We start from the raw sequence: 13,691 nt of genomic DNA, 5'->3' as shown, positions 1-13,691 counted from the left end.
ACTTACCCCACAAGGCTGTTGGGAAGATAATAGAAATAGGTTATAGTAATTTATAAAAAATTTTTGAGATTATAAGAAATGAGAAAAGGAAGGTAAAGGAGAGAGATTGTGGGAAACATTTTACTTAACAAATAACTAGTGAAAAAATAATAAAGTTCTGGGCCAGGAAGAGCCTCTGGGGGTGAGTAGGGGAGAAGACGACACATTAACATTTGTCCATATTAAGGAGATCAAGGCCGGGTGCAGTGGCTCACGCTTGTAATCCCAGCACTTTGGGAGGCCGAGATGGGTGGATCACGAGGTCAGGAGATCGAGACCATCCTGGCTAACACGGTGAAACCCCGTCTCTACTAAAAATACAAAAAATTAGCTGGGCGCGGTGGCGGGCGCCTGTAGTCCAGCTACTCAGGAGGCTGAAGCAGGAGAATGGCGTGAACCCGGGAGGCGGAGCTTGCAGTGAGCCGAGATTGTGCCACTGCACTCCAGCCTGGGGCACAGAGCGAGACTTCGTCTCAAAAAAAAAAAAAAAAAAAGGGAGATCAAGACTCATAAGGAATTTTAGAACTAGCTAACCAAGACTATAGAAAAGCAGTGAGTAAACTGTGGTTATGAAAAGAAGTGGTGGCTTACACCTGTAATCACAGCACTTTGGGAGGCTGAGGTAGGAGGATTGCTTGAGGCCAGGAGATTGAGACCAGCCTGGGCAGCACAGTGAGACTTCAAGACCTTGTCTCTACAAAAGAAAAAGACACATAAGCTGGGCGAGGTGGCACATTCCTATGCTCCTAGCTGCTTGGGAGGCTGAAGTGGAAGGATCGCTTGAGCCAAGGAGTTTGCAGCTGCAGTGAGTTATGATTGCACCACTGTACTCCAACCTGGGTGCCAAAGCGAGACCCTATCTCTAAAAAAAAAGTATTTAAAAGCAAACAGAGTAACAAAGATACATGTTGAAAATGAGGGCTTTGGAATAGTAGAGTTACTGAAGTATTTTAAAAAGACAGGAGAAACAAAGGAAGGGAATCAATGACAATTTTACTGTGTTTTTAAGAAACAGATGTCACCTTTGGTATCAGTAGTGACCATTCTCTTTTGTCTTTGGAGAAACTCTAGTTTTCTAAAGAGGCAGTGGTGTCCTTGATGGCTGGAACAGATTCTGGTTTTTTGGCCCATTTTGAATCCTAGACTAGATTTTCTTTTTTCTTTTTCTTTTTTTTTTTGAGACGGATTCTGACTCTGTTACCCAGGTTGGAGTGCAGTGGTGCAATCTCGGCTCACTGCAAGCTCCGCCTCCCGGGTTCACGCCATTCTCCTGCCTCAGCCTCCCGAGTAGCTAGGATTACAGGCGCCCGCCACCAGGCCCGGATAATTTTTTTGTATTTTTTAGTAGAGACGGGATTTCACCGTGTTAGCCAGGATGGTCTTGATCTCCTGATGTCGTGATCCGCCAGCCTCGGCCTCCCAAAGTGCTGGGATTACAGGTGTGTGCCACTGTGCCCAGTCATCCTAGACTAGATTTTCTTTGCCAATTTTGCTTACATGTCTAATTTTCAAGCAGAATTAGGAAATGAAAATTGGTTTTCAAGGATTTCCTCATCACTTCAGGGATACATTGTTTTTCTAGATTATGTCATATCCTGCTGAACCAAAAAGTCTTTCCAGAATTAAACATTGTATTAGAGGCACCTAGGTTAGGGATAGAAACTTCATACATTTGAAAGAACAAGCTGGCCAGGCACGATGGCTTATGCCTGTAATCCCAGCACTTTGGGAGGCCAAGGCGGGCAGATCACGAGGTCAGGAGTTCAAGACCAGCCTGGCTAACATGGTGAAACCCCATCTCTACTAAAAATAGAAAAATTAACTGGGCGTAGTGGCGCATGCCTATAATCCCAGCTACTTGGGAGGCTGAGGCAGGAGAATCGCTTGAACCCAGGAGGCCGAGGTTGCAGTGAGCTGAGACCGCGCCACTGCACTCCAGCCTGGCGACAGAGCAAGACTGTCTCAAAAAAAAAAAAAAAAAAAAAAGAAAGAACAAGCCTATTGGTAAGTACTACTTTCCAGCTCTTAATGCCCATTGTTTGGTTTCTTTTCCTCTGAATAGGTCACTGCAAATGACCTTCAGGAGAATATCACAAAGTTAAACAGTGGGATGACTTTTATGATTAAACACTCCCAGAAACTTTTTAAGGTAGGTAAGGGATAGCATTTGGTTGGTAACAGGACAAAGAAAATGGAGCAAGGTGGGATCCTAAGTGGGGCTATAAAGATGACTAAATGAGAAAAAGGTCCTGAATGGGATTGCAAACCAGAATGGACAGTGGCAAAACCCAGGGATAACAACCACTATGGTGGAAAGGAATAGGAATAGGAGGCTGAGTAGGGCTGGATCCTTTGGGTACTGACTCCACCCTCTGAGCCATTCTTCCTTTTTCACAAAGGAAGCACATGTGGCAGCTGAGTAGTTTTATCCTGCCTGCTTACTGCCAGTAGAGTTTTGGGGGTCTGCCAGTAGAATTTTGGGGGTCATTTTGTACTTTTTGGCCCTTTCAATCCAAACAGGCTGTGTTTCTGCTGACATAATTTTCCTAAGAACTTTGTAGGTCTTCTGTGGATTTCAGTGGGATTCATTCCATTAGACAAAGGCCACATATACAAATCTTTTGAAGATAAATATTTCCCTGCCTTGTTCACCTGCTGAGAAACCTAAGGGACAGAACCTTTAAGCTTCCTAAAGGCTTTCTGGTTTAAGTGAGAGGGTCTGTGAGGCACGCTTTTACTCTCTTGAAAGGGCCCTTTGTATGGCTGAATACTCTGACCTTTTGCCGTTTCTAAGGTTTTAGCAAAAGGTAGCACAGTCACATCCTTGACCTTTTCTTTAGTGTATACTTCCTTGATAGTGAATCTCTTAATTTTAGCATCTTTTTTTTTGAGACAATGTCTTACTTTGTCGCCTAGGCTGGAGTGCAGTGATACAGTCTTGGCTCACTGCAGCCTCAACCTTCTGGGCTCAAGTGATCCTCCCACCTCAGCCTCCCCAGTAGCTGGATCCGCAGGCATGCACTGCCATGCCTGGCTGATTTTTGTATTTTTTGTAGAGACAGGGTTTCAACATGTTGCCCAAGCTGGTCTTGAACTCCTGGGTTCAGTCCTCCTGCCTCAGCCTCCCAAAGTGCTGGGATTACAGGCGTGTGCCAATTTTAGCATCTTTTGCCATCTGGAGAGACTGAAAGTTTCCAAGATCATTCAGTTCTGGTTTCTTTTTTTTCTTGCAGTAAAATACTTATAAAATTTGCCGTCTTAACCATTTTTAAGTGCACAGTTCTGTGGCATTAAGTACATTCACGTTATGCAGCCATCATCACTATCTGTTTCCAGAACTCTTTTCATCTTGCAAAATTGAAACTCTGTGCCCATTAAGCAGTAACTCTGCATAACCCTCCTCCCATCCTTGGCAACCACCATTCTACTTTCCATCTCTATGAATTTGACTTCTCTAAGTACCTCATGTAAGTGGACTCATACAGTATTTGTCTTTCTGTGACTGCCTTATTTACACTTAGCACAGTGTGCTCAAGGTTCATCCACACAGTAGCATGTGACAGGATTTCCTTCCTTTTTAAGGGTACATAGTATTCCACTGTGTTTATATACCACATTTTGCTCATCTGTTCATCAGTTGATGGACATCCCTTTATATTCCAGATATCATCCTTTATCAGCTATGTGTACAAATATTTTCTCCTGTTCTGTGGGTTGCCTTTTTACTTTGTTGATAGTGTGTTTTGATGTGCAAATTTAAAAAAGTTTTATGAAGTCTAATTGGTCTATTTTTTCTCTTGTTGCCTGTCCCTTTGGTGTCATATCCAATAAATCACTGCCAAATCAATTGTCATGAAGCTTTTGCCTTATGTTTTCCTCTAAAAGTTTTTATAGTTTTAGGTCTTATATTTATGTCTTTGACCCATTTTGAGTTAATTTTTGTTTCTGGTGTTAGGTAAGGGTCCAACTTCATTCTTTTGCATGTGGTTATATGGTTTTCCCAGCACCATTTGTTGAAGAAACTGTCCTTTCTCCATTGGTCTTGGTCCTTTTATTGAAAAGCATTTGAATATATATGTAAGAGTTTATTTCTGGCTTTCTAGTCTATTCCATTGGTCTACTTATCTGACTTTATACTAGTACTGTGGTGGTGTGATTAGTAAATGTTGTAAAGGTGTTGTAGTAAATTTTTAAATCAAGAAGCTTGAATCCTCCAGGTTGGTTCTTCATTTTTAACATTGTTTTGGCTGTTCAAGATGCCTTGAGACTCCATGTTAATTTTAGGATGGATTTTCTGTCTTTGCTCCAAAAAACCTCATTGGTATTTTGATGTTTCTAACGTTGATAGGGATTGTATTGAATCTGTAGATTGCCTTGAGTAGTATTGACATCTTAGCAGTCCTTATCCAATAATATGAACATGGGATAGCTTTCCATTTACTTAGTTTTCTCTAATTCCTTTCAGCAGTATTTTATGGTTTTCATTATACAGTAGTTCCCTCTTATCCATGGGAGATACGTTCCAACGCCCCGAGTACATGCCTGAAACTGTGGCTAGTACCAAACCGTATATGTATACTATACACGAATTTCTTTTTTCTTCTTCATAATTTCACAGATAGAAGATGTATTCCTTTTTTTTTTTTGAGACAGTCTCGCTCTGTCGCCCATTCTGGAGTGCAGTGGCGCAATCTCGGCTCACTGTAAGCTCCGCCTCCTGGGTTCACGCCATTCTCCTGCCTCAGCCTCCCGAGTAGCTGGGACTACAGGTGCCCGCCACCACGCTCGGCTAATTTTTTTGTATTTTTAGTAGAGACGGGGTTTCACCGTGTTAACCACGATGGTCTCGATCTCCTGACCTCGTGATCTGCCCGCCTCAGCCTCCCAAAGTGCTGGGATTACAGGCGTGAGCCACTGCGCCCAGCCAGAAGATTTATTCTTATAGTGGATCTTAGCAACCTCAGCATATGACTTTTTGGTAAACTTTTTATTGACCCATAATATTTGTACATATTTATGGGGTACATATGATATTTCGTTACTTGGATTGAATGTGCAATGATCAAGTCAGGGTATGTAGAGTATCCATCACAGTGAATAGTTGTCATTTCTATGTGTTGGGAACATTTCAGGTCCCCTCTTCTAGTTATTTTGAAATGTACCATATGATGTTGTTAACTGTAGTCATCCTGCTTTTGCTATTAAGTGTTAGAACATATTTCTTCTGTCTCACTACATATTTGTACCCATTGACCAACTGCTCTTTACCCTCACCCCAACACCTATCCCAGCATCTGGAAACTATTATTCTACTCCCTACCTCTATGAGATCAATTTTTTTTCTTCTCTTTTCTTTTTCTCTCTCACCATGAGATGCACTTTTTTTTTTTTTTTTTTTTTTTAAGATAGAGTTTTCACTCTTGTTACCCAGGCTGAAGTGCAGTGGTGCAATCTCAGCTCACTGCAGCCTCTGTCTCCCAGGTTCAAGCGATTCTCTTGCCTCAGCCTCTCGAGTAGCTGGGATTACAGGCGCGCACCACTACACTGGACTAATTTTTGTATTTTTGGTAGAGACAGGGTTTCACCATATTGGCCAGGGTGGTCTCTAACTCCTGACTGCCCGCATTGGCCTCCCAAAGTGCTGGGATTACAGGGGTGAACCACTGCGGCCGACCTGAGATCCACTTTTTAGCTCCCACATATGAGTGAGAACGTGTGATGATCTGTCTTTCTGTGCCTGGTTTATTTCACTTAACCTAATAACCTCCAGTTCCATCCCTGTTGCTGCAAATGACAGGATTTCATTCTTTTTTTATGGTGGAATAGTATTCCATTGTGTATATACACCACATTTTCTTTATCATTCATCCATTGATGGACACTTACATTGGTTCCATGTCTTTGCTATTGTGAATAGTGCTGCAGTAAACATGGGGATGCAGATATTCCTTTGAAAACTGATTTTCTTCTCTTTGAATAAATACCCAGTAGTGGGATTGCTGTATTATGTGGTAGTTCTATTTTTAGTTTTTTGAGAAATCTTCATACTGCTTTCCATAATGGCTGTACTAATTTACATTCCCACCAACAGTGTATAAGAGTTCCCTTTTCTTATATCCTCATCAGCATCTGTTATTTTTTATTTTTATTTATTTTTATTTTTGAGATGGAGTCTCACTCTCTCACCAGGCTGGAGTGCAGTGGCGCGATCTTGGCTCACTGCAAGCTCTGCCTCCTGGGTTCGCGCCATTTTCCTGCCTCAGCCTCCCGAGTAGCTGGGACTACAGGCGCCCGCTACCACGCCTGGCTAATTTGTTTTTGTATTTTTAATAAAGACAGGGTTTCACCGTGTTAGCCAGGTTGGTCTCAATCTCCTGACCTCATGATCCGCCTGCCTCGGCGTGCCCGGCCTTTTTTTTTTTTTTTTTTTGAGACAGAGTCTCACTCACTCTGTCACCCAGGCTGGAGTGTGGTGGCATGATCACAGTTCACTGGGCTCAAGTGATCCTCCTACTTCAGCATCCTGAGTAGCTGGGACCACAGGCGTGTGCTACCACATCTGGCTAGTTTTTAATTTTTTGTAGAGATGAGGTCTTGGTATGTTCCTGCTTTATCATTTTTCCTAAAATTCTTCTTAACTATTACTAGTTCTGTCCTCTACTGTTATCAGTCCATCTGACTCAGTCTGGTTTTATCTCTTCCCAACACCACATCTTTTCCTAGGGATTTACAATGTATATACAGTTAAGGCCAATTTCCAATACTTGAGCAGTCCTTTTGTTGTTTCTCTATGAATTGTAAAATGCTTAAGACCTCAGATTTTCATGTAAGCCTGTTTGTCTAAGGCTGGCTCCCTTTCTGGATGTTTTTTCAGCTCATAGCATCTTTGGGGATGGTGGGGTTTTTTTTGTTTCTTTCCTTTTCTTTCCCTTTTTTCCTTTCCCTCCTTCCCTCCCTCCCTCCCTCCCTACCTTCCTGCTTTGCTTGCCTTTTTTCTCTTCTCTTCCCTCGCCTCCCCTCCCCTCCCCTTGCCTCCCCTCCCCTTGCCTCCCCTCCCCTCCCCTCCCCTCCCCTCGCCTCCCTTCCCCTCCCTTCCCCTCCCTTCCCCTCCCTTCCCCTCCCTTCCCCCTCTCCTCTTTTTTTGTCCTATCCGTCCATCTGTCCATCCGTCCTTCCTTCCTCTCTCCCTCCCTCCCTTCCCTTCCCTTTTCCCTTTCCTTTCTTTCTCTTCGTTTCCCCTTCTCTTCCTCTTCCCTTCCCCTTCCCTTTCCCTTCCTTTCCCATTTCCCTTCCCTTCCCCTTCCCCTTTCCCTTTCCCTTCCCTTCCCTTCTTTTCCCCTTCCCCTACCCCTTCTCTTCCCCTTCCCTTCCCCTAACCCTTCTCTTCCCCTCCCCTTCCCTTCTCCTGCCCCTTCTCTTTACCTTCCCTTCCCTTCTCCTGCCCCTTCTCTTCACCTTCCCTTCCCTTTCCCCTTCCCTTCCCCACCCCTTCCCCACCCCTTCCCCTTCCCTTCCCCTAACCCTTCTCTTCCCCTCCCCTTCCCCACCCCTTCCCCACCCCTTCCCCACCCCTTCCCCTTCCCTTCCCCTAACCCTTCTCTTCCCCTCCCCTTCCCCACTCCTTCCCCACCCCTTCCCCTTCCCTTCCCCTAACCCTTCTCTTCCCCTCCCCTTCTCTTCCCCTTCCCCTTCCCTTCCCCTTCCTTTTCCCTTCCCTTCCCTTTCCCCTTCCTCTACCCTTCCCTTCCCCTTCGATTCCCTTCCCCTTCCCTTCCCCTTCCCCTTAGTTTCCCTTCCCCTTCGCTTCCCTTCCCCTTTGCTTCCCTTTCCCTTCCCCTTCCTTTCCCCTCCCCTTCCCTTCCCCTTCCTCTTCCTTTCCCCTTCCCTTCCCCTTTGCTTCCCTTTCCCTTCCCTTCCCCTTCCCCTCCCCTTCCTTTTTCCTTCCCCTCCCCTCCCCTGCCCCTTCCCTTTCCCTTCCCCTCCCCTGCCCCTTCCCTTTCCCTTCCCCTCCCCTGCCCCTTCCCTTCCCCTTCCCCTTTCCCTTCCCCTTCCCCTTTCCCTTCTATTCCTTTCCATTCCCTTTCCCTTCCCTTCCCATTCCTTTCCATTCCCCTTCCCTTCCCCTTCCCATTCCTTTCCATTCCCCTTCCCTTCCCTTCCCATTCCTTTCCATTCCCCTTCCCTTCCCCTTCCCTTCCCTTCCCCTTCCCCTTCCCCTTCCTCTTCCTTTCCCCTTCCCTTCCCCTTCACCTTCCCCTTCCTTTCCCCTTCACCTTGCTTTTCCCCTTCCCCATTCCCTTCCCCTTTTCCTTCCTTCCTTCTTTATTTTCTTTCTTTTGACAGGGTCTCACTCTGCCCCCTAGGCTGGAGTGCAGTAGTGTTATCTGCTCACTGCAGCTTCGACCTCCCAGGCTCAAGCGATCCTCCCACCTCAGCTTCCCAAGTAGCTGGGACGGGTGCATGCCACCATGCCTGGCTAATTTTTCTATTATTTGTAGTGACAGGGTACACCATGTTGCCCAGGCTGGTGTTGAACTCCTGGGCTCCAGCATTTCTCCTGCCTTGGCCTCCGAAAGTGATGGGATTACAGGCATGAACCACTGCGCTTTCTTTTTTTAAAATGAAGTTTACAGAATAGATGTCATTATATATTCTTGTTTGGAGAAAATTTCTGTTGGTCTTAAGCTCTGTTTTATAGTTTTTCAATTTAGAAATTAAACTGGCCGGGCGTGGTGGCTCACGCCTATAATCCCAGCACTTTGGGAGGCCGAGGCAGGTGGATCACCTGAGGTCAGGAGTTCAAGACCAGCCTAGACAACATGGTGAAACCCCATCTCTACTAAAAATACAGAAATTAGCTGGGCATGGTAGCGGGCGCCTGTAGTCCCAGACAGTCGGGAGACTGAGGCAGGAGAATCAGTTGAAGCCAGGAGGCGGAGGTTGCGGTGAGCCGAGATTGCACCACTGCACTCCAGCCTGGCGACAGAGCAAGACTCCATCTCAAAAAAAAAAAGAAAAAAAAAAAGAAATTAAACTATACATATCATAATGTTTTTGTCATGAGACTCTTTAAAAAACCTTTATTTTGAAAAATTTCAAATATAGAGAAAAGTTAAAGAGTAAAACAGTGAATACTCACGTAACTCTCCCCCACTGTCAACAGATGTTATCATTTTGCCATATTAGCTTTATTTCTCTTTATATATGTTCCTACCTTTTTTTGGCTGAATCACTAAAAGTAATTGCAGACGACATCATGCTTCATTCCTAAGTACTTAAGTAAGCATCTCCTAATAATAAAAATATTATCTTATCACACTACTATTATCACATCTAAGAAACTAACAAGAATTTCTTACCATCTCGTTTTCAGTACATATTCAAATTCCCCAGCTGTCCTAAGAATGTATTTCATACTTGTTTTCAATATATGCCAATCAACGTTTCTGTATTGGTTTTAATTATTATGACACTTTTAAGCTGCACACTCATGCTTTTTCTTCATGTCATTTGTTGAAGCATCAAGTTAACTGTTGTAGAACGTCGCACATTCTAAATTCATCTTATTGTTTTCTCAAGTTATTTAACTTGTTCCTCTATCACCTTCCATGCAGTTCCTGTAAACTAGAAGCTAGGTCTAGAGTCTTTTTTTTTTTTTTTTTTTTTTTTTTTTTTTTTTGAGACGGAGTCTCGCTCTGCCGCCCAGGCTGGAGTGCAGTGGCCGGATCTCAGCTCACTGCAAGCTCCGCCTCCCGGGTCCAGGCCATTCTCCTGCCTCAGCCTCCCGAGTAGTTGGGACTACAGGCGCCCGCCACCGCGCCCGGCTAGTTTTTTGTATTTTTTTTAGTAGAGACGGGGTTTCACCGTGTTAGCCAGGATGGTCTCGATCTCCTGACCTCGTGATCCGCCCGTCTCGGCCTCCCAAAGTGCTGGGATTACAGGCTTGAGCCACCGCGCCCGGCCTAGAGTCTTAAACAGATTCAGATTAAGCATTTTTGGCAAAGATACTTCACAGGTGATATTTGTGTGTGTCAAGTTGCCTCACATGAGGAGGCACAGATTGTTTGATTTTCTTGCTCTTCACGATGTTAGTTTTGCTAACTGCTGGATCTTTCAGTTTTAAAGGTACATTTTTTCCCCTTTGCAATTAGTAAATAACCTGTAGAGTGATTACCTAATAATGGTCTTAGCATCCATTGATAATCCTGCTGGAATCTATGATTACATTGGGTATTAAAAATGATGATTTTCTAATTTTGTCATTCAGTCTTTATTAGCTGACTTTCTTCTTTGGAACATAGCTTTTCTTTGTCTCATTCTCTCTCCCTTTAAAAATGAATATTCATATAAACTCATGGATTTTTATTTTTCCGAAGTGTTAGTCAATTTTATTTATAATGTTGATATTCTCTTGGGCAATGTGGTGAAACCCCATCTCTACGAAAAATACAAATATTAGCTGGGTGTGATGGCATGCTCCTGCGGTCCCAGCTACTCAGAGGCTAAGGTGGTAGGATGACTTGAGCCCGGGAGGTGGAGGTTGCACTGAGTCGAGATTATGCCACTGCACTCCAGCCTGGGTGACAGTGAGACCCTGTCACAAACAAACAAACAAAATTGATATTTAAATTATCCCAGATTTGGCCAGTGATAGCCCTTGTTAACTGACTTCTCCATCTTTTTGACAGGACTGTATTGTCTTTGAGTGTTTCCTTTCTGGTATAAAATGTTCCCAGCTCACTTCGTACTTGTGCTGGCCTAGATCTGGAGTAATTATTTCACCAGGGAACTTTGGCTTCTGAGTGACACTAGGTATACTCATTGTTTCTGGTGTGTCATTGCTTCTAGGCTGCTTGAGGGCAAAGAAATAGATTAAACATTTTTTTAAAAGCAATTGTAAGTTCATATTAATACCACCAATTCAGATTTAATACTACAGAACGTTTTCTTGGCTTCTTTTGTTTTGTATTTGTATTTCTTTTTTTCTTATATTGCAAATTTCAGATTTTTTTTTTTCTTTTTTTGGAGAGTTTTGCTCTGTCACCCAGGCTGGAGTGCAGTAGCACAATCTGGGCTTACAGCAGCCTCTGCCTCCTGGGGCCAGTCGATCCTCCCACCTCAGCCTCTCGAGTAGCTGGGTCCACAGGTGAGCGCCACCACACCCGGCTAATTTTTGTATTTTTTGTAGAGATGGGGTTTCACCATGTTGTCCAGGCTGGTCTCAAACTCCTGGGCTCAAGTGATCTACCCTCTTTGGCCTCCCAAAGTGCTGTGATTACAGGCATGATCCTCTGTGCCTGGCCAAATTTTAGATTTTAATGGCATTTGTATATGTTATTTACTCTGTCCTACAATAAGCTTAAATTAATTTCAAAATAATACAACTGTCACTACTGACAGTAAGCCTATATAAACTTGCTGATTGAAGTTCAAGATTTTCTTGCAATTCCTTTTTCCTTGAATATATCCCACTAAGGATATATAGTCAGAATACGGTTTTTTTTATTATTTTTTTTTTTTGAGAGGGAGTCTTGCTCAGTCACCCAGGCTGGAGTGCAGTGACGCGATCTCTGCTCACTGCAAGCTCCGCCTCCCGGGTTCACGCCATTTTCCTGCCTCAGCTTTCTGAGTAGCTGGGACTACAGCCGCCCGCCGCCACGCCCGGCTAATTTTTTGTATTTTTAGTACAGACGAGGTTTCACCGTGTTAGCCAGGATGGTCTCGATCTCCTGACCTCGTGATCCGCCTGCCTCGGCCTCCCAAAGTGCTGGGATTACAGGCGTGAGCCACCACGCCCAGCCGAGAATACAGTTTTCAAAAGTTGTATGAAATAATTTCTTTCTCTGTGCTCACATTGTCAGTTTGATATACAGATATGTTCTTTTTTTTTCCTGTTGGGTGTTTGGTTTTAGGGCTTGTCTTTTTTTTTCCTTTTGGATTTAATTTTATGTTATGAACCTGTAGTGTAAGCATGGTTCAAAAGTCAAAACTGGCCGGGTGCTGTGGCTTAGGCCTGTAATCCCAGCGCTTTGGGAGGCCGAAGCAGGCGGATCACCTGAGGTCGGGAGTTTGAGACCAGCCTGGCCAACGTGGTGAAACCCCATCTCTACAAAAGTACAAAAATTAGCTGGGCATGATGGTGGGTGCCTGTGATCCCAGCTACTTGGGAGGCTGAGGCAGAAGAATCACTGGAACCTGGGAGGTGGAGGTTGCAGTGAGCCGAGATCGTGCCATTGCACTCCAGCCTGGGCGAGAGAATGAGACTCCATCTCAAAAAAAAAAAAAAAGTCAAAACCACATTAAAAGATAGACTTAGAGAAATCTCAGTCCTTTCTAATTCTTTTCATTGTTTTCTGGGTTATCCTCTTAGTGTTTCTTTTTATAAAAACAAGTAAATGTATATTTGTGTGTATATTGCTATTTCCCATTTTTTTCTTACACAAATGTACATTTACTTACTTTTCTCACTCAACGGTATATCCTAGAAATCCTTCCATATCAATTCATTAAGTGTTTCTTCCTTCCCTCTGTCCTTTCTTTTTCTCTCTCTCCTTTCCTTTCCTTTCTTTCTTTCCCTCTGTTCCTTCCTTTCTTTCCCTCCCTGTCTCCTCTCCCTTCCTTTCTTCATAGTGCTGTGTTGTATGGATGTATGAAAGTTGATTCAATCATTTCTCTGTTAAAAACATTCGGGTTGTATCCAATTTCTTGATTAATCTTATACAAGTGTGTTTTGCATTTCTGGAGTTACCTACTCAGGATATGTTACCAGAAGTGAGGTTTCTGGGTGAAAAGGTAAATGCAAATGTAATTTTATTAGATGTTACATACCCAGTTTTCCTCTATGGTAATTGTATTATTTTGTAGATCTACTAAGACAGTATCAGGGTAGTTGTCACAGGATTCTACTCCATAGTAATTCTAAATGGATTTCTTTCTTTCTTTCTTTTTTGAGACAGGGTCTTGCTCTGTTGCCCAGGCTGGAGTGCAGTGGTATGAACATGGCTCACTGCAGCCTTGAACTTCTGGGCTCAAGTGATTCTCACCGTTAGTCTCCTGAGTAGCTGGGACCACAGGCATGCACCACCATGCCCGGGTAATTTTTTTGTAATTTTTTTTTTTTGAGACAGAGTTTTGCTCTTGTTGCCCAGGCTGGAGTGCAATGGTGAGATCTTGGCTCACTGCAACCTCTTGTCTCCTGGGTTCAAGCAATTCTCCTGCCTCAGCCTCCTGAGTAGCTGCGATTACAGGCATATGCCACCACGCTCAGCTAATTTTGTATTTTTAGTAGAGACAGGGTTTCACCATGTTGGTCAGGCTGGTCTCAAACTCCTGACCTCAGGTGATCCGCCCATCTTGGCCTCCCATAGTGCTGGGATTACAGGCATGAGCCACCGTGCTTGGCCATTTTTTAGTAATTTTTTGTAGAGACGGGGGTCTCCCTGTGTTGCCCAGGCTGGTCTCAAACTCCTGGGGTGAAGTGATCCTCCTGCTTCTGCCTCCCAAAGTGCTAAGATTACAGACGTTAAATGAATTTTCTACACTGTGATTTTAAAATGTGATCTGGAGACCACTTGTAATTTGTAAGGATTTGAGGGGGTGGTTTTTGTCAGTTAGAAACATTCCTACAAATGTCTATATTTTTGTCTTTGGCT

The 13,691-nt window shown here is 43.9% G+C and overlaps 1 protein-coding gene across 23 annotated transcripts in view; it reads left to right on the top strand.

The window, feature by feature from the left end:
- Positions 1-13,691, top strand: part of ARHGAP19 (Rho GTPase activating protein 19) — a 79,819-nt gene that overhangs the window by 41,168 nt on the left and 24,960 nt on the right. For 18 of the 23 annotated variants that reach the window (XM_074002360.1, XM_074002356.1, XM_074002354.1 and 15 more), the window contains one exon: positions 2,102-2,188. The exons of the other annotated variants lie outside the window; for them this stretch is intronic. In XM_074002360.1, the coding sequence (XP_073858461.1) occupies positions 2,102-2,188 (87 nt within the window). The remainder of the gene's footprint in view (positions 1-2,101; positions 2,189-13,691) is intronic. 23 annotated transcript variants of the gene reach the window in all.

This window comes from Macaca fascicularis, chromosome 9, assembly GCF_037993035.2.
Source record: "Macaca fascicularis isolate 582-1 chromosome 9, T2T-MFA8v1.1".
NCBI lineage: Eukaryota > Metazoa > Chordata > Mammalia > Primates > Cercopithecidae > Macaca > Macaca fascicularis.
Note: the sequence above shows the minus strand (reverse complement) of the source record. Positions and strands in the feature narration are given on the sequence as shown.